The 22,656-nt window shown below is 43.2% G+C and overlaps 1 protein-coding gene across 9 annotated transcripts in view; it reads left to right on the forward strand.

The window, feature by feature from the left end:
• The window catches only part of LOC143829164 (cytochrome c iso-1/iso-2), a 37,163-nt gene that overhangs the window by 3,722 nt on the left and 10,785 nt on the right, over positions 1-22,656 (forward strand). Inside the window, exons 1-2 of one of the 9 annotated variants that reach the window (XM_077319607.1) lie at positions 17,384-17,674; positions 18,238-18,318. Coding sequence is in view for 2 of the 9 variants with exons in the window: in XM_077319605.1 (XP_077175720.1) it covers positions 19,877-19,933 (57 nt within the window). In the remaining 7 variants the exon portion in view is untranslated. Of the gene's footprint in view, positions 1-7,607; positions 7,778-17,375; positions 17,751-18,237; positions 18,319-19,806; positions 19,934-21,732; positions 21,757-22,656 lie in introns of those variants that run through there. The other 8 variants (XM_077319608.1, XM_077319609.1, XM_077319610.1 and 5 more) reach the window with 8 other exon arrangements.

Here is a 22,656-nt window from a genome sequence, read left to right on the forward strand (position 1 = left end):
GGTAAGAAAGAAGCATTAATTCAGCCACCTGATGAAAGGTGTTGTATACTACCTCAGGACCAATTTTGGAGAGGGATGGTTTAGAAATCTGAAAATAAATGTACTAAATAAAAATAAATATACGCACCATGCTAAGATTTTGCTTTTTTATCACCAAACAAAATTCCTGAAGTACCTCCACGAGTTAGTCCTCTTCTTCATGTATTTCAGCCAGAATTCAAAAAAGATCATTTGGGATGCTTACTTGTTCTCAGATTACTTAGGCCAGTGGTCCCCAACCTTTTTATCACCGGGGACCACTCAATGCCTTTTACTGAGGCCCGGGGGGTAGTTTACTCCTCTACTCTCAACCACTGCCCTAGCGCTCTCTGATCGCTATGGTAATGTTTAAACATCCCTTCAAAATAAGATACAGACACGCCACAACAATGAAGTGTGTTGTAAAGGGCCGGGGGGGGGGGAGAAGGCGTCCTTCGGGGCCCACCTCCAATTAGTCGAAGGACCACATATGGTCCGCAGCCCACAGGTTGAGGATCGCTAATTTAGGCAACTAAGGATGGACGAAGAAAGTAGAATATGTACATACAAGCATCCACATCAGGGTATCTTCAAGCCCGCAACCTATGACCCCCAACTTCCTGGAATCCATTCTTGGAATATACAGAAAACCCACTTCAGGATTAGAGTTCCCTTTCAGTTCTACAAAATGATAGCTCAGGTTGCCAGCTCCGAGTTGGGAAATACCAGGAGATGTTGGGAATAGAGTCAGTCATGGCAGGGGAGAGATTTCATCATCAATAAAGTATAATGCTACAGCATTCAGCTTTCAAAGCAGTCATTTTCTCCAGGTGGACAGATCTCTGTCACTTGGAGATCAATTGTAATATCAGGGGATCTCCACCTGCCCCCTGGGGGCTAGAAACCCCAGTAACAACTATTTCCATTAGCTTGGTGTAGTGGTTAGGAGTGTGGACTTCTAATCTAGTGAGCCGGGTTTGATTCCCCGCTTCTCCTCCACATGCAACCAGCTGGGTGACCTTGGGCTCGCCATGGCATTGATAAAGCTGTTCTGACCAAGCAGTAATATCAGAGCTCTCTCAGCCCTCCTTCACAGGGTGTCTATTGTAGGGAGAGGAAAGGGAAGGCGGATGTAAGTCGCTTTGAGACTCCTTCGGGTAGAGAAAAGTAGCATATAAGAACCAACTATTCTTCTTCTTCAGTAATATCAGGGCTCTCTCAGTCTCACCTACCTCACAGGGTGTCTGTTGTAGGGAGAGGAAAGGGAAGGCAATTGTAAGCCGCTTTGACACCTTAAGGTAGAGAAAAGCGGCATATAAGAACCAACTCTTCTTCTTCTTCTTCTTCTACATTGTATTCCTTCTTCTCAGCCCTTTCTCCCCTCCCCACAGACAAGTGCAGATTCCCAGACCCATCACCAAAATCTATAACACATCAGCGTCTACTTAGTAAGTTCAGAACATAATTTAACTCGGTGCTGTAATCAAGCCAGACTCAAAGGGCTTCCATAAATATTTGTATCCCTGTGGGAAGAAAGGGCGTCCTTAATCAGAAGGAATGACTCAAAGAGCATTTGGAATTAGGTTATAATTATGGAGACCTCCCAGGAAGGAGAAGAAATGTTAAATTCCAGCACTGGCCTCACGTTTTACACCAGCAGCGTGAATGAAAAGTTGCTTTTTAATAAACAGGATTTAATTTAAACCCTTTCCCCCCTTTAACAAGTAGCCTAGATTAAAATGAATTCTGAATGTAATTAAAATAACCACGTTAGAGTTTTCATTCGTCTTGCAAAAGTGCAGGAAGACAAAACCAATCAGGTTGTATCCTATGGCTCTGCCTGTGGAAAACTCCTCTGTCAGAAGGACGGATTCTGAGGCCATATATCCCAAAGGGTTAAAAGCCGCTTTTCCATAGGCAAAAGGAAACCTGAAACTGGAGGTTAATCCTTATAAATGAGGCCAATTTGTATTTATTGCAGTGGACTTTCTGTGATATCTGGGGACTTGCAAGTTATCATGAAGAAATGGTTGAATATATATATACATATTAGTGTTCATTTCTTTTCCCTCCGTGGAACTGACTATGCCCAACAATCTACACGTTTCAATAAAGCAAACGCAATGGCCAAGAACAGTTTGCCCCTACGTGTGTTTTACCGTTCTAGAAAATGTGGCACAGAGTAATTGTGGCATATAGTTTCCTGGAAGGGTTTTCCGAATGAGTGGGAGTTAATTAATTTTAATATATTTTTAAAATTCGTTAAACTTTTATTGGGTGATATGGCCATATATGGTCATGTTAGCCCCCCTCCTCCTAAAATGGCCAATGATGGGCCTGGAGGGGGTGGGAAGGGGAGGGGCCCCGGGTGGGGGTGTACACAGCTATGCTTCCCAACCACATTCTGCACAATTAAGCCACTTCTGGGGTTTCTCAAAGCCTCAAGAACATTTCAGGGGTTTCTCAATGGTAAAGAAGTTGAGAAAGGCTGAGTTAGAGGGAGGCCATAAAAATGATTCTTGTTTTTCTTTTCCAGGGAGGAGGAAAGAAAAAAAAACAAATCTGACAGATAGGCATTTTAAAACACTAACCAAGATTAGTGTAAAGTTCTGGATAAATGTCTAGGATTCCTGTCTAGGGATGAGGTCAAAGAGGTTTAATAGCCACAGTCATACCAACAGGAGCTCTGAGACGACAGATAAGCATCTAGAGAGCAGCTACCCTGTTTGATGTGCTCATTCTTTCCTCATCTTGCAATTTCTTGCTGCCTTTCTAAATAACCTATTAATTTGTGCCACTGAGGGTCTAGGCTGTATTGATCATTCAATCCCCAACACACAAACACACTGCAATTGATCTACAAGTTCTTAAAAATCTATGACCTGTACAGAAAGTCTGTGATGTTTGCTGTTAGCATTTTAAACAACGAGACAACACAAACAGAAGTCAGAATGCATTTGATCAATATAACACGAAGAGAGAGAAATTACAAAAACTTGGGCATATTTTAACAAGCAGCTTTGTGCAGATATGCAAAGAAGCATAGACCACGTGACATTGAAATCGTTTCCTTTGGATGAAGAGGGATTCCCCTTAAAAAAATAAACAGCTGCAATACCCATTTTCTAATCCATGGTTCCTCAACATCAGGGGTAGTCAAACTGCGGCCCTCCAGATGTCCATGGACTACAATTCCCAGGAGCCCCTTGCCAGCGAATGCTGGCAGGGGGCTCCTGGGAATTGTAGTCCATGGACATCTGGAGGGCCGCAGTTTGACTACCCCTGCTCAACATGGTGCCCTCAGGAGCCATGGAGTCATGGCACCCACTGAAAACGTTTTTAGTGCCCAGAAGACGCTTTTAGGAAGTTTTGGGGAAGCTTTCTGCCCAGCAAGGTTTTTGATTCATCGCTAGAGATTTGCTTTGTTGTGCAAAGATCTGCAAAGAAGAAGAGTTGGTTCTTATATGCCACTTTTCTCTACCAGAAGGAGGCTCAAAGTGGCTTACAATCGCCTTCCCTTCCTCTCCCCACAACAGATACCCTGTGAGGTGGGTGGGGCTGAGAGAGCCCTGACATTATTGAAGAAGAAGAAAAGTTGGTTCTTATATGCCACTTTTCTCTACCAAAAGGAGGCTCAAAGTGGCTTACAATCGCCTTCCCTTCCTCTCCCCACAACAGATACCCTGTGAGGTGGGTGGGGCTGAGAGAGCTCTGATATTACTGAAGAAGAAGAAAAGTTGGTTCTTATATGCCACTTTTCTCTACCAGAAGGAGGCTCAAAGTGGCTTACAATCGCCTTCCCTTCCTCTCCCCACAACAGATACCCTGTGAGTTGGGTGGGGCTGAGAGAGCTCTGATATTACTGAAGAAGAAGAAGAGTTGGTTCTTATATGCCACTTTTCTCTACCAGAAGGAGGCTCAAAGCGGCTTACAGTCGCCTTCCCTTCCTCTCCCCACAACAGATACCCTGTGAGGTGGGTGGGGCTGAGAGAGCCCTGCTATTACTGAAGAAGAAGAAGAGTTGGTTCTTATATGCCACTTTTCTCTACCAGAAGGAGGCTCAAAGCGGCTTACAGTCGCCTTCCCTTCCTCTCCCCACAACAGATACCCTGTGAGGTGGGTGGGGCTGAGAGAGCTCTGATATTACTGAAGAAGAAGAAGAGTTGGTTCTTATATGCCACTTTTCTCTACCAGAAGGAGGCTCAAAGCGGCTTACAATCGCCTTCCCTTCCTCTCCCCACAACAGATACCCTGTGAGGTGGGTGGGGCTGAGAGAGCCCTGATATTACTGAAGAAGAAGAGTTGGTCCTTATATGCCGCTTTTCTCTACCCAAAGGAGGCTCAAAGCGGCTTACAATCGCCTTCCCTTCCTCTCCCCACAACAGATACCCTGTGAGGTGGGTGGGGCTGAGAGAGCCCTGATATTACTGAAGAAGAAGAGTTGGTTCTTATATGCCGCTTTTCTCTACCCAAAGGAGGCTCAAAGCGGCTTACAATCTCCTTCCCTTCCTCTCCCCACAACAGATACCCTGTGAGGTGGGTGGGGCTGAGAGAGCCCTGATATTACTGAAGAAGAAGAGTTGGTTCTTATATGCCGCTTTTCTCTACCCAAAGGAGGCTCAAAGCGGCTTACAGTCGCCTTCCCTTCCTCTCCCCACAACAGATACCCTGTGAGGTGGGTGGGGCTGAGAGAGCCCTGCTATTACTGAAGAAGAAGAAGAGTTGGTTCTTATATGCCACTTTTCTCTACCAGAAGGAGGCTCAAAGCGGCTTACAGTCGCCTTCCCTTCCTCTCCCCACAACAGATACCCTGTGAGGTGGGTGGGGCTGAGAGAGCCCTGATATTACTGAAGAAGAAGAGTTGGTTCTTATATGCCGCTTTTCTCTACCCAAAGGAGGCTCAAAGCGGCTTACAATCTCCTTCCCTTCCTCTCCCCACAACAGATACCCTGTGAGGTGGGTGAGGCTGAGAGAGCCCTGATATTACTGAAGAAGAGTTGGTCCTTATATGCCACTTGTCTCTACCAGAAGGAGTCTCAAGACAGCTTACAATCTCCTTCCCTTTCTTCTCCCTACAACAGACATCCTGTGAGGTAGATGGGGCTGCGAGAGCTCTTCTCTGTGAGAACAGCACTATCAAGACTGTGATGAACTCCATCAGTGCTGAGGTTACGCAGTGCCAATCATTTTGTGACAGGCCTTGCCTCTTGCAGCAGCCATTTTGTTGATGGGCTCACTGTGCCATGTCAGAATTCCAAAACTGCCAACAGGATCAAAATGTTGGGCGTTCTCATCTGTTCATTCTCAGAGGTGTCATTAATACTTCTGCTCCCTTCTGTACAGCTCTGATGATTGAAGAAACACAGTCTATCAGCCCTATCCTCAGTAGCCAGCCAACCAATGAGAGAAGGGCCACCGCCTGACCAGCCCAACACCAGCACCCCATACTGAGCAATGTAAGGGGCAGTATCTGGGTTTGGTTATCCAGAGCCAGTTTGGTGTAGTGGTTAGGAGTGTGGACTTCTAATCTGGCATGCCAGGTTCGATTCTGCGCTCCCCCACATGCAACCAGCTGGGTGACCTTGGGCTCACCACGGCACTGATAAAACTGTTCTGACCGAGCAGGAATCTCAGGGCTCTGTCAGCCTCACCCACCCCACAGGGTGTCTGTTGTGGGGAGAGGAAAGGGAAGGCGACTGTAAGCCTCTTTGAGCCTCCTTCGGGCAGGGAAAAGCGGCATATAAGAACCAACTCTTCTTCTTCTTCTTCTGGGGGTTCAGCATTGCAGCAAAAACTGCCATATCACTCCTGGCATGAACCCAGCAGTGGCATCACCACATCAGAGTCAACTTCAGGGTTCAGCCAAAACATTCATAGTTTACTGGTAGGTTCACACCAGAAGTGACACCACAGCATTTGTACAATACTGGTTCCACCCCTCCGTTTCACTTCCACCGTTCCACCAAGGAGTTGCAGGGGTGGTAAGCCTCTAGCCAGGGGACCTGGTAAGCCCAACACCCACCCATTCCAAACATTCCCTTGTACTTTGGGTTGAGAGGATTCAGGGGCCTGAGTCTCAGCCTCAGCCAAAAGAGTCCCACAACTCAAAGTTAAAAGGCTGAAAGATTCTGGAATGTTATTTACATCGAACTTCCTTAACCCTGATGTTCTCTTGATGTTGCAGAGTTCTGTTTTGAGCCAGTAACAAACAGTTCATGATCTGAACCGCAATCAGTACCTCAATATATTTTGACAGCAAGGACTAAACTGGACCATCGTTGGCTGCATAAGATATAGTCAATTTGGTTCCTGTGTAGTCCATTTGGTGAAGTCCAAGTGTATAGGTGACGTTTATGCTGTTTGAATGGCTGACAACGACAATACTATTTCTGGAATCCAGAGATTCATATTGCTGACTTGCATGTACTCGTATGAGAGCTGTGTGCCACGGATAACCTGCATCTCCTTAGAACCAGTGCTTTCCCAGCTGCACTGGTTCCAGATTTGGAGACCGGATCAGATTCAAGGTTTTGACTTTGATGTCCAAGGCCATAAACCATCTGGGAGCCCTATATTTATTTATGTAATTTGTATACTGCCGTTTCCAGTAATGCTGGCTTGCGGCAGTTCACAGCACATATATAATATATAATAAAACGTCTATCTATAAAAACATCAATACAACAATAAAACATCCTAACATTACAACAATTCCCAGTAACAACATCAAGGTAGCAGTTACAACTACAAAAGTTCCCCCAACCTCTAATGCAGTTGAGGCAATGGGCTGGAACAACTGGAGATTAAAAGAAACCAAAGAGTGAGTCAATCCGTGGTTCCAGGCCGGTCTAATACCTGGTCCTGTGAGTCAGGGGGGGCCTGATTTCTCCCAGAATTCATCGCGCCCGGCCTCAACCAAATGCCTAGCGGAAGAGCTCCGTCTTGCAGGACCGCCTCTTCCACTATACATTAAGAACATTTAGATCAGTTTAAATCTGCAAAGGATCCCTGACACCAGAGAATTAAAACTGGCCTCAACCAGGACCAGGGCCTTTTTGGTCTTGGCCCCGGCTTAGGGGAATGCTCTGCCTGAAGAGAACAGGGCCCTCTGGGATCTCACACAATCCTGGTGGGCCTGGAAAACTCAGCTGTTCTGCCAAACTATGGCTCAGGCTAGGAAATTACATCATGAGATGCTGGCCTCCCCACTTGAAACATCCACTAACAGGGACCCCCCACTTGAAACATCCACCAACAGGGACCCCTCCAGACTCTGACAAATTTCCACAGGGAGACAATAACGAGGTGATTTTTAAAGTAGGACGGTTGCTTTTTTGTTTATGATGTGTTGTATTTAGAATGTTAACCACCTTGAACTAAAATACTTGTTTATCCCGTAAAATGAGGAGAAAATTCCCCACAATTTCATTTTCATCATATAAACATCAGGATCCCAACCTGCGCACAGACACTGTGCTACCTTCTCAAAGTAAGCAAGCTGCTCCCTCATCTTTCATGGCTTTCTGTTTCCAGTTTGACAGCATTTCCACAGCATTCATGTTCACAAGATTTATGATGTTCGGTTACAGGCTTATCCGAAACAGCTTGGAACCCTGAAGCCAAAAGAAGAGCAGTTCTGAATGAAAAGTTCGCTTCATACTTGAAATGAGGCCTGAGAGACAAGTGAAGATTTGCATGGTGAAATGGATGTAAATTCTTGGTGGTGCAGTTTCAACTGATGACTGGGAATCTGTGTGTGGTAAGAATATAAAGCGAACCAAAATGTCAAACGTTGTGTAAAAGTTGGTAGAAATTGTATACCAACTGGGATTTAGGAGAAAACGCTGAGGGATCGGCAATTGCATATCAATACGTTTATTTGGGATTACAAACGGCCTAGAACTGCCCATAAAGTTTTAATTGATGACAAAATGAGAGGAGGCCAAGCTGTGCTGGATTTAAGATTCTTCCATCATTCGGTGATACTAACTTGGATATCAGACTGAATTAAGAATCTGCTGGCCAAAGGCTTAGCGTGTGAAAGAATTAACTCATTGAAGGAATCCATAGCCATCTATGGCCTATAACGAGTGTTATGAAAGAGAAGAAGCTCCACTTCAGGAGGAAGGATATATTAAAGATCTGGGCTAAATACAGAAATAGAATTAGCCCAAATCCCTCACTGCTAAAATTGCCGATTGAAGCCCATCTGAGTAGGTCCCAACAAAAAAGAATACAGGAACTAAGATACAAGGATATAACTAACAATGCTCAGGTTGACAGCTGGGATCAGCTATTGAGAGAGGGAGTAAATGGTTTGAATAGTAAAAAGTTAAATGAATCCCCTGTGCAAGCACCGGGTCATGTCTGACCCTTGGGGTGATGCCCTCTAGCGTTTTCATGGCAGACTCAATACGGGGTGGTTTGCCAGTGCCTTCCCCAGTCATTACCGTTTACCCTCCAGCAAGCTGGGTACTCATTTTACTGACCTCGGAAGGATGGAAGGCTGAGTCAACCTTGAGCCGGCTGCTGGGATTGAACTCCCAGCCTCATGGGCAGAGCTTCAGACAGCATGTCTGCTGCCCTACCACTCTGCGTCACAAGAGGCTCATGGTTTGAATAGCAGCTAAGTTTGAATTAGAAATGAGTGACCCTAATACACCAAGGACAAATCTGACTGAATTTGAGATCCTAATAAGCCAAGAGAAATCACGCATACAATGTCAAATTTATAAATTCTTGGTTGAATATGAGGCAGTCTCCACGATTAAGTGAATGCAAAATTTTAATTAAAAAGTCAGTCTAAATGAGTGGGTACTATTTTAGAGTGGTCTAAAAATATTAAACTTACAAAATGTCAAACCCTGAAAGAAAATTGGTACAAAATGTTTACAGGTGGTATGTAACTCCAAAGGTAATCTCTAAAATGTCAAATAAACACGATGGAAAAGGTTGGAGAAGTCAAGATGGATTGGGTCCATTTTATCATATGTGGTGGAGTTGTGAAAAGAGTAAGAACTATTGGATTAATGTACACATGATGACTGAAGAAATGTTGGATTATAAATTTCCAGTGCATTCAGAGTACATGTTATTGAGTATAATACCAGATTCAGTTCCTATGAAGGCAAAATAATTTTTACCCATGCCACTACAGCTGCAAGACTGTTGGTCACACAAAGCTGGCAAAGTCAAAACCTACCGACTATGACAGCCTGGATGGATAATATGGGGAAATTGTGCAAAATGGCAAAACTAACTTAGTTAAACAGAAGACCAATTGAAGAGTTTCAAGAACATTGGAACTGCAATCTGGAGTTTATTCATAAGTAAACCACACATATATCTATATGTGATTAAGTTGCTATGACTGATGGCGGGCAAGAATGGTGATCTTGATTTAAGATGCAACTTATTTATTTATTTATTATATTTCACTTGTTTCAGAATATTTTTTTTCTTTCTTTTCTCTTTTTCTTTCACTTCTTTATTATAACCACTGGAAATCAATAAAATTATCATTAAAAAGTAAAATGTTTTAAAGATGGCATTTGACACCAAATGTTATAAGTAAAATGTCTTATCAAATAGAGCAGGGGTAGTCAAACTGCGGCCCTCCACATGTCCATGGACTACAATTCCCAGGAGCCCCCTGCCAGCGAATGCTGGCAGGGGGCTCCTGGGAATTGTAGTCCATGGACATCTGGAGGGCCGCAGTTTGACTACCCCTGAAATAGAGGGTAACCGTTGGAGATGTCACAAAGCAATCGGATCCTTTTTTCATATTTGATGGAATTGTAAAGAGGTCAGGTTGCTATAGGATGGCAACTGGAACAACCTCCTCATACAGATTCTCGGCTGGGAAAAATCAGAGAACTCACCCTAATGACTAAACTAACAAACTTGGTCAGTCAAAGACCTCCAGAAGACTATCAAGAATGTTGGGGTGAATATATAAATTCTTCGCAAGAATTCTATTCTGTTCTATCCTTTTTGCGTTGTTGTTCTTGTTAGGTGCGAAGTCGTGTCCGACCCATCGCGACCCCATGGACAATGATCCTCCAGGCCCTCCTGTCCTCCACCACTCCTCGGAGTCCATTTAAGTTTGCACCGACTGCTTCAGTGACTCCATCCTTTTTGTATATCATGTCTAATATATGTTTTTAAAAATGTAAATATCTTTAAAAAGAAAAGAGTTCACATTGTAATCCAGTATGGCAGATGGAAGAAGACTTTTGAAAAATTCATGTTAACATTTCATCACTAATTGCAAAGATTTATATCAGAGAGGCAAACTCTGGTAGCCTTCTCACATAGGCATTCCTCCTGACTTCCATGTGATTGTGTGTAATATTCTACACACTAAATGGGTATGCATCAAGGATGATTTTCTAATAGGTTCTTTCGCATTCTCATTTTACTCTCTGTTAAGTTCTTGTTCTCATGTGCTCCTCTAGCGCAGGGGTAGTCAACCTGTGGTTCTCCAGATGTTAATGGACGACAATTCCCATGAGCTCCTGCCAGCATGCTGGCAGGGGCTCATGGGAATTGTAGTCCGTGAACATCTGGAGGACCACAGGTTGACTACCCTTACTCTAGTGGTCCCTTCAATGGCCCTTTATACAGTCATCAGTCCATTCAAAGACCCTTTCCACACTCAGCATTAACTCTTGATTTTCACAGAGTTGGATGCAACTTGGGTGAATTGGCAAGTTTGTCATCAACGCTGCACAGAAATGTTTTCTTCTGTTTTTCTCCCTGTGTTTCTGAGTTATAATGTTGGCACCCTGAATAGTACAAGAAATGCATTGGGGAGAAGGGTGCGGGGCTGGAGCTAGCATTTTGAACAAACTTCCCAGTTGATCCAATTAGCAATGAGCAAGTTTGTGTTAACACAAAAGGGCTGTGTTTGCTCTTGAGTGTCAGTTATCACCGATCCTCCCCCCACCATCCTGTAGAAAGTTGCAATGCATTTAATGTATAGGTTCGGCTACTAACGAGGTAGGACGCATGGCGGCTCTCTCTCTACTGAGGATTATAACATTAACAGCTGAGACTTTTATCTAATTCTTAATTGAGTCAGTACAGTGATATGATTTTAGGAGCTCCGTCTTCTGCTTTGGAATTTTAACTATTTGTTTCGTCTAGCTGAGCACAAAGATAAGGACTCCCTACCGAGACCTTCTTACCTCTCGTTCACGCTCTCCACCCCACCCACATATGCCGTAAAACCTTGCAAGACCTTGCAAAACGTCTATAGAAAATATTTCTGGAAGCTAAGTCTGGAAGTTTGAATACCGGAAGATATTAGTAGTTGCTGACTTGTAGCAGGATATTTTACTTTAATGAGCACTGCAATGGGTGGAAGTAAGAGGAGAAGAAACGCAGAGGGGGATAGCCAAGAGGAGGAGGTGGTTTTGCCAGCTAACAAGCAAAAGAAAATTGATGATTTTTTTAAAAAGAAAGGATCTACAACATTTAACGTGCCAGTCTCAAATCACCATTCGACCTTGTCAGTAAGGCAAGACAACCCGAGCGGACCACAGCCTCAAATTGAGAGGAAGATTGGGAATGAGAAGCCCGAAATTAGCTATGAGGAGATAAACTCTGAGGAGACTGGAGCCAGCTTAATAGCAAGATATGCAACTCTGACCGCAAGTACTGTATCAAGTATTTTTGATATGGTAGGTGATATCAAAAAGGATTTGAGAGATCTCTCTCTAAAAATTGAATCATTAATAAATGTGGTACAGTCAAAACAAGGAAGTAATGCCCAGTACTTCACTAAGCCATTAGAGAAGAAGCCTGGACGTATTGGTTGGTCAACAGCTCAGACTATCCAACCACTGTCTCATATCCAGAAGCTTATTCTCCAAAAAGAAAAAATTTGCCTGACAGTCTGCCCACTTGGAGGATTCCTACCACCATGGGCCCCTCTAAGAATAGCAATAAGACATCTGAGCAACATCTTAAGGAGACCACTATATTCCATCAACCTGATTGCAACGGAGTTGCTAAACAGCCCGAAACAAACAACAAAAGTAGTATTAACTTTTAGCTCTGCAGCTATCCCTAGGCTGTTGATGAGGCAGAAGGAAAGGCTAACTAGGATGGGGCTGTTCCCTTGTAGGGTATTTAAGAACATTGACATCATGCCTCTTTTAATCTATAAACATCAGCTGAAAGAAGAATCAGTCTTGAAACATATCCCAGCAGCTTCGAATAAAAATTTATCAGAACAGTCACTGACTAATCAAAGTAAAAATAATGGACAAAAAGAGACAGAGAGTGGGACATTTTATCTGGAAAACTCGATAGAAGAAGATCTTTTAAAGTCTTTTGGAAAACTGCCCAAGGTTGAACAGGATGCAATAACATCACGCTTGAAGGATCTTGGGGCTAAATTAGAAGAAGTAGCGACCAGTGTAAATAGAATGGAAACGGCCTATACAACCCCTTATGAAAATGTTAGTACAATGAAGGAATCAGTTCAGCCCATTGATGTGAATCTGGATGTGCCTTCCATACATAAGAACACCAGTGATTGTGTTGGACAACTACCCCAGATGCTGCTTAATAATAATTCGCCACAGAAACATCAACACATCATGGGGAACGAACCTTTGCCACCAAAGAATGGATGTGTTTTCAATGATCAAGATGGTCAACTGGATCTTATCACTTTGGACTGACTAGATAAGCAAGAACTGAGGGAAGAGGTTGTGGGAGGGCAGGACCTTACCTTGATATCATGGAACACCAGAGGTTGGATTAATAGGAAAACTGATCCACAAGTCTCCAAGTTTCTTAACATCTTTGATGTTATCATGGTTCAGGAGACATGGCTTCTAAATTCCCCATATTTACCTGGCTATAAGTCATTTGATCTTCCAGCACAGGCTTCTTTGCATGGTAGAGCAAAAGGGGGGCTAGCCATTTTAGTGTCCACTCAGCTAACGATAAAATCAGAATCATTGTCTAATTTTGGACAGCTAGCCATGGCTGTGATCTTGTCATTCCAACAGATGAAATACTTGCTTGTAAATGTATACTTTCCCCCAGGGGGAACAAAAGCAGAAGTGGAGGCTTCCTGGGAGGGCTTTGAGAACTATGTAAGTCAACTAATGCATGCTCATCCCCTTGCACGTTTTATACTTGGAGGAGACTTCAATGCTAGGATGGGTTATGATGATTGTGCCCTATATGCTGGCTATAATTTACATGTACCTGAAATTGACACACCTGAGCCTTTACTCGCAAGAGTGTTCAAAGACACCAAATACAACTATGCTGGACTTATGCTGGCTCAGATGGCACATAGATTGGATTTAGTTATTTTAAATGGTGCAGCAATTGAGGACCATCCAGCGGAGTTTACATTTTGGGCTGGGGATAAAATGAGTACAATTGATTATATAATTGTCTCTAAAAATCTGATATAAGTTCTGAGGTCATTTGAGGTTTCATCCTTCTATGATAGTGACCATTTTCCCTTAGTAATATCCTGTACTCTTCCATTCAATCGGCTTCGGCTAACCCAGTGCTTTGAGGGGCTTGCAGCTGATGAGAACTGTCTACCAAGAATTAAATGGAACATCAAGACAGACAAAATAATTAATGATCTGTTTAGCCTAACATCTTTTATTAACAAAACAAAAGAATTTCTCTCTAACTCTGAAAGTACCTCAATCCTAAACAGGTATGAAAGCCTGATTGAGGTCTTTCAGGATGCATTATCTAATGCTATGCAAGGTAAAAATAAGCAGACAAACAGCCATTCCAATACTTGGTTCGATGGAGAATGTAGAGCCATAAAACAGGCCCTAAGAGATAAATACATATATTATAGAACTGATCCCTCTGATGTTATAGGAAATGAGATCAAGCAATTAAAACAGAAGTATAAAAGCGTGATTCTTGTTAAAAAGAAGAAGGCTGCTCTAGAAGCCTGGGAACAAATCAGGCAAGCTGTTCTCGATAAAAACTCATCTTGGTTCTGGAAACTAGTGTCTGATTGTAAAGCAAAATCAGTTTCAGCTTCAACCATCCCACCGGGAATATGGGAAGCACATTATAAGGCGCTATACTCTTCATTAGAGATAAAGCTAATTCAGGCAACAGATGTGGGAGAGCTGACCAGGATACCGGAATGGCCACAAGTTAATCACTCTGAAGTCAAGAAGCTCATTGGTACCCTTAAATCAGGGAAAGCCCCTGGCTATGATTTAGTACCTCCTGAACTAATTAGAAGGAACATAGAATGGTGGGTGCCAGTATTGGCTAAGCTGTTTACAACAATTGATAGAACAGGTATCCTTCCAAAAGGTTGGGAAATAGCAGTGGTGGTACCCATATACAAGAGAGGAAATAGGAAGGAACCCCAAAACTACAGACCAATAAGCCTCCTCAGCACCATAAGTAAGCTGTATGCTAGGCACCTTTGCTGGAAATATAGAGACTGGCTAGAAGAAGAGAACATCCTAGCAGAGGAACAAGGAGGCTTTAGAGAAGGATATTCCACACTGGATCATTGTATGCTGGTAGATCACCTAATAGCTAAATACTCCTCAAAGAAATCAACCTCCCTTTATATCTCATTTGTTGATTTTAAATCTGCATTTGACTCTATTCCAAGAGATCTGTTATGGGCCAAATTAGGCAGGACCTCCATTGACAGGAGGCTACTTGTGCTTATTAAAAAACTACATGAAAATACTGCCATAAGAGTTAAATGTAGCCCTCAAGGACATCTCACAGATTTAATCAAGACAACAAAGGGAGTTAAGCAGGGATGCATATTGGCCCCCCTCCTATTTAATTACTTTATTAATGACATTGGCAGCTATCTCAAAAACCCAAATTTCCATCCTCCAAAAATCAGTGGAAAACACATCTCATTTTTGCTTTATGCCGATGATCTAGCCTTATTCTCTAGGACTCCCATAGGAATGAGAAGAGCTTTGAGTGCCTTAAACTTGTATTGCCAAGCAAACTACCTTGAAGTGAACCATAATAAAACTCAGGTGATGGTTTGTGGAAAGAGGCCAAAATCTCACATTTGGAGAATAAATGGGACCCTGATAGAGCAAGTAAAACAATACAAATATTTGGGAGTCATAATTCAGGCCACACAAGCTAGAACTGCACATATAAATTATATCTCATCAAATGCGCAGAAAAGCTCAAGTGCAATTCAGAATTTTTTTTGGCAAAAAGGTGGAAGATGCATACAAGCGGCCATCAACATCTTTAAGGCTAAAGCTCTTGCACAACTAACCTATGGGGCCCCAATAAGCATCTCTGGCAATCTATCTAACCTAGAGAAGGTCCAGTCTAAATTTCTGAGAACTATTCTCCAATTGCCAAATAACATCTCCAATATCGCAATTAGGATAGAGACTGGAATGGTTAATGTTCAGACTAGGCTCTGGATGGCAACCCTTATGTTCTGGCTTAAACTGGTATTTCGGCAGAGGGGTCTTATCAGCCTTCTACTAACAGACTCATTTGTCGCACCCTGGCTAAAAGCACTACCAGAGAAGCTGTGTTCCTATGGTCTGTCCTATCAATTTATTCTGGGCCTGGGACATGACAAAGCGAAAGAACTAATAAGGAACAGAGTAATAGATGTAGAAAGACAGCATGATATCAATAAGATATTGGACCCACTTTTTGGGAAAGACCTTCTTAATAAGGCTGTCTTAATGCCATATCTAACTGATCTTCCACATTCTGAACAAAGAAGATCTTTTACTCTTCTCCGCTATAATGCCCTCCCTTCCGCTTTCCTGGAAGGAAAGTTCAAGGGGCTACCGATAGAAGCACGTAAGTGTGTCTGTGGCGAAGGTCAAATAGAGACAGCTGAACATGTCCTATTTGAGTGCAGGCTCTATCGTCACATCCGTACAAATTCACTGGCCTCATTGCTCGCAGAATGCCCCAGAGGTTTGAGGAAACAGCGTCTTAAGCTACTACTTTCAGACACAAATAAAGATCTAACAAAAATTATCGCTAGATTTGCTTGGGTAGCTATAAAAATAAGGCAGAGCTGGACCAACCCTGTTCCCTAGTGTGTTTTTTTTTTCTCTCTCTCTCTCTTTTATACTGGATCTATATACAATTGTTCTTATTTCTTAGTTTTCACCCATTTATAATTGATTTTATATTTGTAATTTTATGCTTTTTTACTGGCTGGTCTATGACCGTAAATAAAATGTATAGGTTCCCTGTGATTCTTCATAGTATGCAGATTATTGCAGGCTGCCCTATCCTTTCTTTCTCATTGTGTCAGTCTACAAGGCAGTGAAAACCTCAGATATAAAAAACAAAAAAGGAATGTGATAATGATTGATAGATGATAGATGACAGATAGATAGATGAGAGAGAGATGGATGCATAATTTTAGTGACTTTCAATTATTGGCTCAGTTAGGAATTAGCTTAGAAATAAACAGGAAAATGGTTTAATTCTGGTTTTGTACAATAATTATTTCCATCACGGAACTGGCAAAATGTAGCAGTCTCCAGCGCTCCACCCTTCCAAGTTTTACATGCTGATTCTGGACAATTCAGTTCACTTTTTTTTATTTTGAAAAGCTCACATTTTTAAATGGCTGCACTTAAAAGTCAGACCACGAAATTAAGTCTGCCCCGATCTTACAGCCGTTTTAAAACGTGAGCTTTTCAAAAGCAACAAAAGTAAACTGAGTCATGCAGAATCTGCATGCAGAACTGGGCAGTTTTATGCAAGGTGCAAGTTTTCATGTGCAGGCACACTTCATCCAAAGAAGTGTGCATGCACATGAAATTTTATAACACGAACAAAACTTTCTTGGTTTCAAAGATGCCACTGGACTCAAACTTTGTTCTGGGATTTCTTGAGAGTTCTCTCCTTGATTATTCAATTCCAGAAGGGGCTGTGGTTTAGTGGAAGAGCCTGTGCTTAGCATGCAGAAAGCCCCAGGCTCAATGCCCAGCATTTCTGGATTAAAAAGGACCAGACAGGAGGTGATATGATAGTTCTCATAACTGATATTCTGAAGAGAAGCTGCCAATCTGAGTCGACAGGTTGATTCTGGTGGACTGATTCAGCATCCAGCATTTTCATACTTCAGCCATAAAACCCACCCGGCTAGCAATCCCCCCACATTGTTCCCAAGAGGGTCTGGGTTCAAGTTTAAGCACCTCAGAGAAAGGAGAAATGGATAAAAGCGCGGAAAGAGCCTGATTGACGTAATCCCCTCGAAAGGGCGGGGGAACGGCAAAGGAGCGAGTTCTTATTGGCTGGGACAGAAGCCAATCGCTTCGCTCCGTCCGCTCTGCTGGCTGTTGAACGCACGAGGGTTCTCTCCGCCGGCGGGAGAGCAGTTTTCTTCGAATCTTGCAGAAAAGAGCGCCGGGCAATCCAACGGCCCGCCCTCGTGGCAAGAATGCGCCAATCAGCGATCAGAGGGAGAGCGCCTCCTGGCCTGTGATTGGACAGCTCCATTGCGACACAAAACTCCTTTTTGCCTTGGCGGCACCTGCGGGCTTGATGCCAGAGAGCGCGAAGTCGCGCCGAGGCGACAGCCGTCTCTCTACGTTGGGCGGGTAGGAGGAGGATTTAGGGCTGGGCTTTGGGAGCAGGCTGAGCCGAGGTGTCTAAATCTCGATAGTAGGTAGGCAGTGAGGGGAGGCGGAGATGATTTGGAGAAGCTCCGTGGCATTCCTGGTTTTATCTTACAAGGAGTCAAGGTCCTAGTCCTCAGTAAAGTTTAATTTTTCCGCTAATTTCCCAGCCTAATATACTCAATTTTGATCGCACGTTGGTTGCTTACTCAGTTTAGGCATCTCTCCTCCCTTTCTCCCCTTCTTAATTTTTTTTTCTCTCCCCCCCCATCCTTGCTCCTTTTCTTCTTGATTATCTAGTTAGGGGTGGCCAAACTGGCTTTCCAGATGTCCATGGACTACAATTACCATGAACCTTTGCTGGCAGGGGCTCATGATATTTGTAGTCCATGGACATCTGGAGAGCCAGTTTGGCCACCCTGAATGAAAGCAGAAATCTTGTTTGTGAATTTCATATGCTTACATTTTAAAACTGTTTTACTGTTTTAAATGTGATTTTATGTGTTGAGACTGCTAGCAGGGAGGGGGTGGCCTAGAAATCAAAATCTAAATAGAGTAGCAAAATGAATTTGTTTTGCAGTGATAAGCTAAGTACTGGTTTTGTCACATTTAGGTCTCACGCTCCTTCCTTCAAGGAATTCAGAGTGGCATGGGCTGAGCCCATTGATTTCTTCACAACAGTCCTGTGAAGCAGGTTAGTCTGAGAAAAAGTGACTGGTTTGAGGTCACCTGGTGAGAGTCGTGTCCCTCACAGGGACTTGAACCCAGGCTTCCCCTCACCAAGTTGCTAATTGCTGCAACAGCCCCTGACACTTAACATGAGTTCAGACAGCTATATTACAGTTTTTCCTGGGAAATGGAATAAAGGAAGCTGAGATTCGCCTATTTGACTCTCAAGGACTAGGGTTTTTTTCCCCAAAATAAATAAATAAAATCTTTATCAAGAGAATATGGAGCAAGTCAAGGTCCAAACGTTTACACCCCCCGCTGTTCATTTCTGGGGAGGCAAAGAAGCCGTAAAAATGCCCAGCTCAAAATCTTTTATTATTATTATTATTATTATTATTGAATTTATTTCCCGCCACTCCCTTGCGGCTCGTGGCGGGTTACAACAGTATAAAACCCCATAAAATACATTAAAACCAATTAACATGTCAATAGTTAATGACTACCTGGCAAGAGCGGCTAATCAACTACCCATTCCCCCCCTAGCAAGTGGAGAGGGGATACTGATGGTACTCGTGTCTAATCCCAATCCTCAGGTTTTTTGCTTTCTTTGTCTATTATAGAAACTTTTGGCTTATTAGCTTTCCAAGGTTACTGACAGAGATTCTTCCTTTGTCCAGTTGGTACTGTTCCACACAATGGCAGATCTTTTTTTTATTATAATACATACTTTATTAGCATAATTTCAAAATAGGACTATTTTGACCAGTAAAATTAAATACCAATGAGAATGGCACATCTTGTGCTGCAGTATCCATCTCAGCAGCCTGATCCTAAAAACTTGCTTAAAACTTGGTCTGTCCTGAACAAATCTGTGGTACAAGACAATGTGTATAGGACTAGAGAAGACTTTCTGAACTCTTTTACTGTTGAGAAACCCCTGAAACATTCTTCAGGCTTCGAGAAACCCCAGAAGTAGCACAGCCGTGCAGAATATGGTTGGGAAGCCAAGCTGCATATAAATCCACCTGGGGCCCTTCCCCTTTGCACCCCCTCCAGGCCCATCATTGGCCTTTTGGGGAGAGGGGGTGGGTGGGTCAACATGACTATATTTGGTCAGATCACAGGATAAGTGTTTAACAAATTTTAAAAAGATATAAAAGATGAATTTACTCCCACCCATTTGGGAAACCCTTCTAGGGCTATCAAAACCCCCAGGGTTTCTTGAAATCCTGTTTGAGAAAGCCTGGACTACAGTTATACACCTTATGCTATACTTCAAGGTACTTGTGTTTTGCTCTCCATTGTTACCTTATGTAATGTCTGTGCACACCCCTCCTTAATACTGAAGAGGGTGCAGAGGGTTTCCTTTGTTTCAAGGAATGCTGTACTGCTCTTTGCCTTCAGTCCGGTATTGACATCGATGGCTTTAGCATGGATCATCTGCCCCAGGTTTGAAAAGTGATGGTCCCCCCACTCCCTTGCGGCATTGCAGTGCATTTGTGCGCCTCTGGGACGTTCCTTGGCTTTTCTCCAATCTTTCTCAAACCTGCTTTGCTCTGAAATTTTGGAAAGACTTTTAATCAATGAAAAACTGCCATACTTTGAAGTGCCAGCATCCCACAGGCCTCAGTATCTGCTGGGTGAGTAGGAACATTTGGGTTTTCCAGCCCACCTAACTGCCGTTTTTCTCTGGCCCTGCCGTTTCCTAACCTTACCACCAGGGAGTTTTAAAGTATTGTTAAAATCCGTACTAGAATAACAAAACAAAATGAGAGTCCAGTGGTACCTTTAAGACCAACAAAGATGTATTCACAGTGTGAGCTTTCGAGTGCAAGTCTAGTCTGACGAAGAAAGCTCACGCCTTGAATAAATCTTTGTTGGCCTTAAAGGTGCCACTGGACTCTCATTTTGTTTTGTTGTGCTGCTTCAGACCAACAAGGCTATGCACTTGAATCTATCAGTACTAGAATGTCATTATATTATGGAAGTTATAGGTATAGCAGGTTCGATGAATCCCTAGTGTTCATAATTTTTTTTTAAGGTCTCATTCTCCCTTGTAAATATCTAAGGAAAGAGGCTTTGCAACCAAAAGGGCTAGAAACTTATGAAGAGTTGGTTCTTATATGCCACTTTTCTCTCAAAGTGGCTTACAGTTGCCTTCCCTTTCCTCTCCCCACAACAGACACCCTGTGAGGGAGGTGGGGCTGAGAGAGCCCTGATATCACTGCTCGGTCAGAACAGTTTTATGAGTGCCGTGGCAAGCCCAAAGTCACCCAGCAGCTGCATGTGCGGGAGCAGGGAATCAAACCCGGCTCGCCAGATTAGAAGTCTGCACTCCTAACCACTACAGCACAGTGGCTTTTTATATTTAAAAAAAGCTGGGAACTACACCTATAGTTACCACGATAATATACCCTGAGCCTTCCAGGAAGGGCAGCATATAAATTAGATTATAAATACTAAACGAAACAATGCTGACTTTTTAAAAATTGCAAAAGCCCTTGTGACCCTAGGAATGGCTTCTTCTGGGGGATTGGGGCAAGGAAACTCGGGAAACCTGCCATGAAGAAAACCCCATTGCTGCTGTACTTTATCTGCAGTCACAGCATCACTGGAAAAACCAAAAAATAGTTGAATGTTTCCTCAAACTTGTGTCCACTGGTTTATTTGGTTTTTCCTCAAGCTACCTGTACAGTTACCTGATTTAAAACGTATTCCAGGCTTTCTCAACTAGGGTTTTGTGAAACCCCGGGGTTTCTTGATGGCCTTGGAAAGGTATTCTGAATGAGTGGAAGTTAATTAATTTTTGTATTTTTAAGCTGATTTATCCGGTGATACAACCATGTATGGTTGATTTGACCTGCCCCCACTCCCCAAATGGCCAATGATGGGCCTGGAGGGGGTGGAGAGGGGTGGGGCCCCAGGTGGACGTGCACAAAGCTATGCTTCTCAACCATATTTTGCCCAATTGCGCCACTTCTGCGGTTTCTCGAAGCCTAAAGAATGTTCAGGTAAAAACGTTGAGAAAGGCTGGGGTATTCAGAGTGATTCTTGAGAGGGTTTTGTCAGCCGGAGCCAAAACCTCTTCCATTGCAGTTTCCCCACTGAGGAATGGACTCTTGAAAGTTGTGTGTGGGGGGGGGCTCTTCGGGAGGCACTGCTAGGACTGCCTGTTTGCCGGGGCTTTTGGACGGGTTTGAATGGCAGGATCGGTGGGAGGGGCGAGAAGGAGGTATTTGTGCCAATTTATTTGATTTTAACCTATAATGCACCGGCATTATGGGGCTGTGTGCACTGTGGTTGGGGGTGGGTAGGAAGGGAGGGGAGATTTTAGACGGAGGGGGGGTTGTGTGTGTTACCGCCGGATATAGGATTGTATTTTTGTAATTGTATTTTATATGTTTTTATAGATTTTTGCAAATCGCCATGAGCTGGCAGGGTCTGGGAGTGGTGGTCAACAAATGTAACTATAAATAAAATAAATACAATAAATGAACGTTTGTAAGCCGCCTTGAGCCAAGAGGAAAGGTGGACCGTGACGGTTTGATTTGAATACATAAATAAGTGGCCTCCCTATCAAGGCCCCATTTAAGGATGGAATTGTTTTTAGACGTTTTAGATTTAAATTATTTATTATTATAATGCATTTATATATATAGTATTTTTATTCACTCAGTCATTTATTATTTACTTATTTTTCAGTTTATAGCCCACCACTCCCACAGACGTTTTACTCAGATCTACCCAGCCCTGAATCTGAAGAGAAAGGGTGGGGGATAAATACAATAAATAATAACAAGTCATCATTGACCTAAAGGCCGGTCCAGTCAACCTTTTTGTGCCCAGCAAGGCTATGAGAGTAGGAGGAGGAAGCCTGGTGATTGGCGCAACGGCCAACCAATTAGCACAGTGCAGAGTTTAGCTGGCTTCTCACACTCTGAAACGCAGGGTTATTCTAAACATGCAAAGCATTAATAGGGTTGGCAGGTTCTCCGCAGCCATAAAGGGGGGGGGGCAGGAAGTGTTGCCATATCCAGGTTGAGAAACTCCGGGAGATTTGTGAATGAACCCTAGACAGAACAGGGACTTCAGTGGGGTGTCATGCCACAGAGTAGCCTTTCTCAACTGTTTTACTGTTGAGAAACCCCTGAAGTTTTCCTCTGGCTTTGAGAAACCCCAGAAGTGGCTCGATTGTGCAAAATATGGTTGGGAAACAGCTGTGTACGTGCCCCTCTCTTTCTAACCCTTCTAGGCCTGTCATTGGGAAGGGAGATCAACAACCATATGTGGTAATATCACCCGATAAATCTTTAATCATTTTTTTAAAAATAAAATAAATTCCCACTCCTTTGGGAAACCCTTC

Source organism: Paroedura picta, chromosome 2 (assembly GCF_049243985.1).
Source record: "Paroedura picta isolate Pp20150507F chromosome 2, Ppicta_v3.0, whole genome shotgun sequence".
Classification (NCBI taxonomy): Eukaryota; Metazoa; Chordata; class Lepidosauria; order Squamata; family Gekkonidae; genus Paroedura; species Paroedura picta.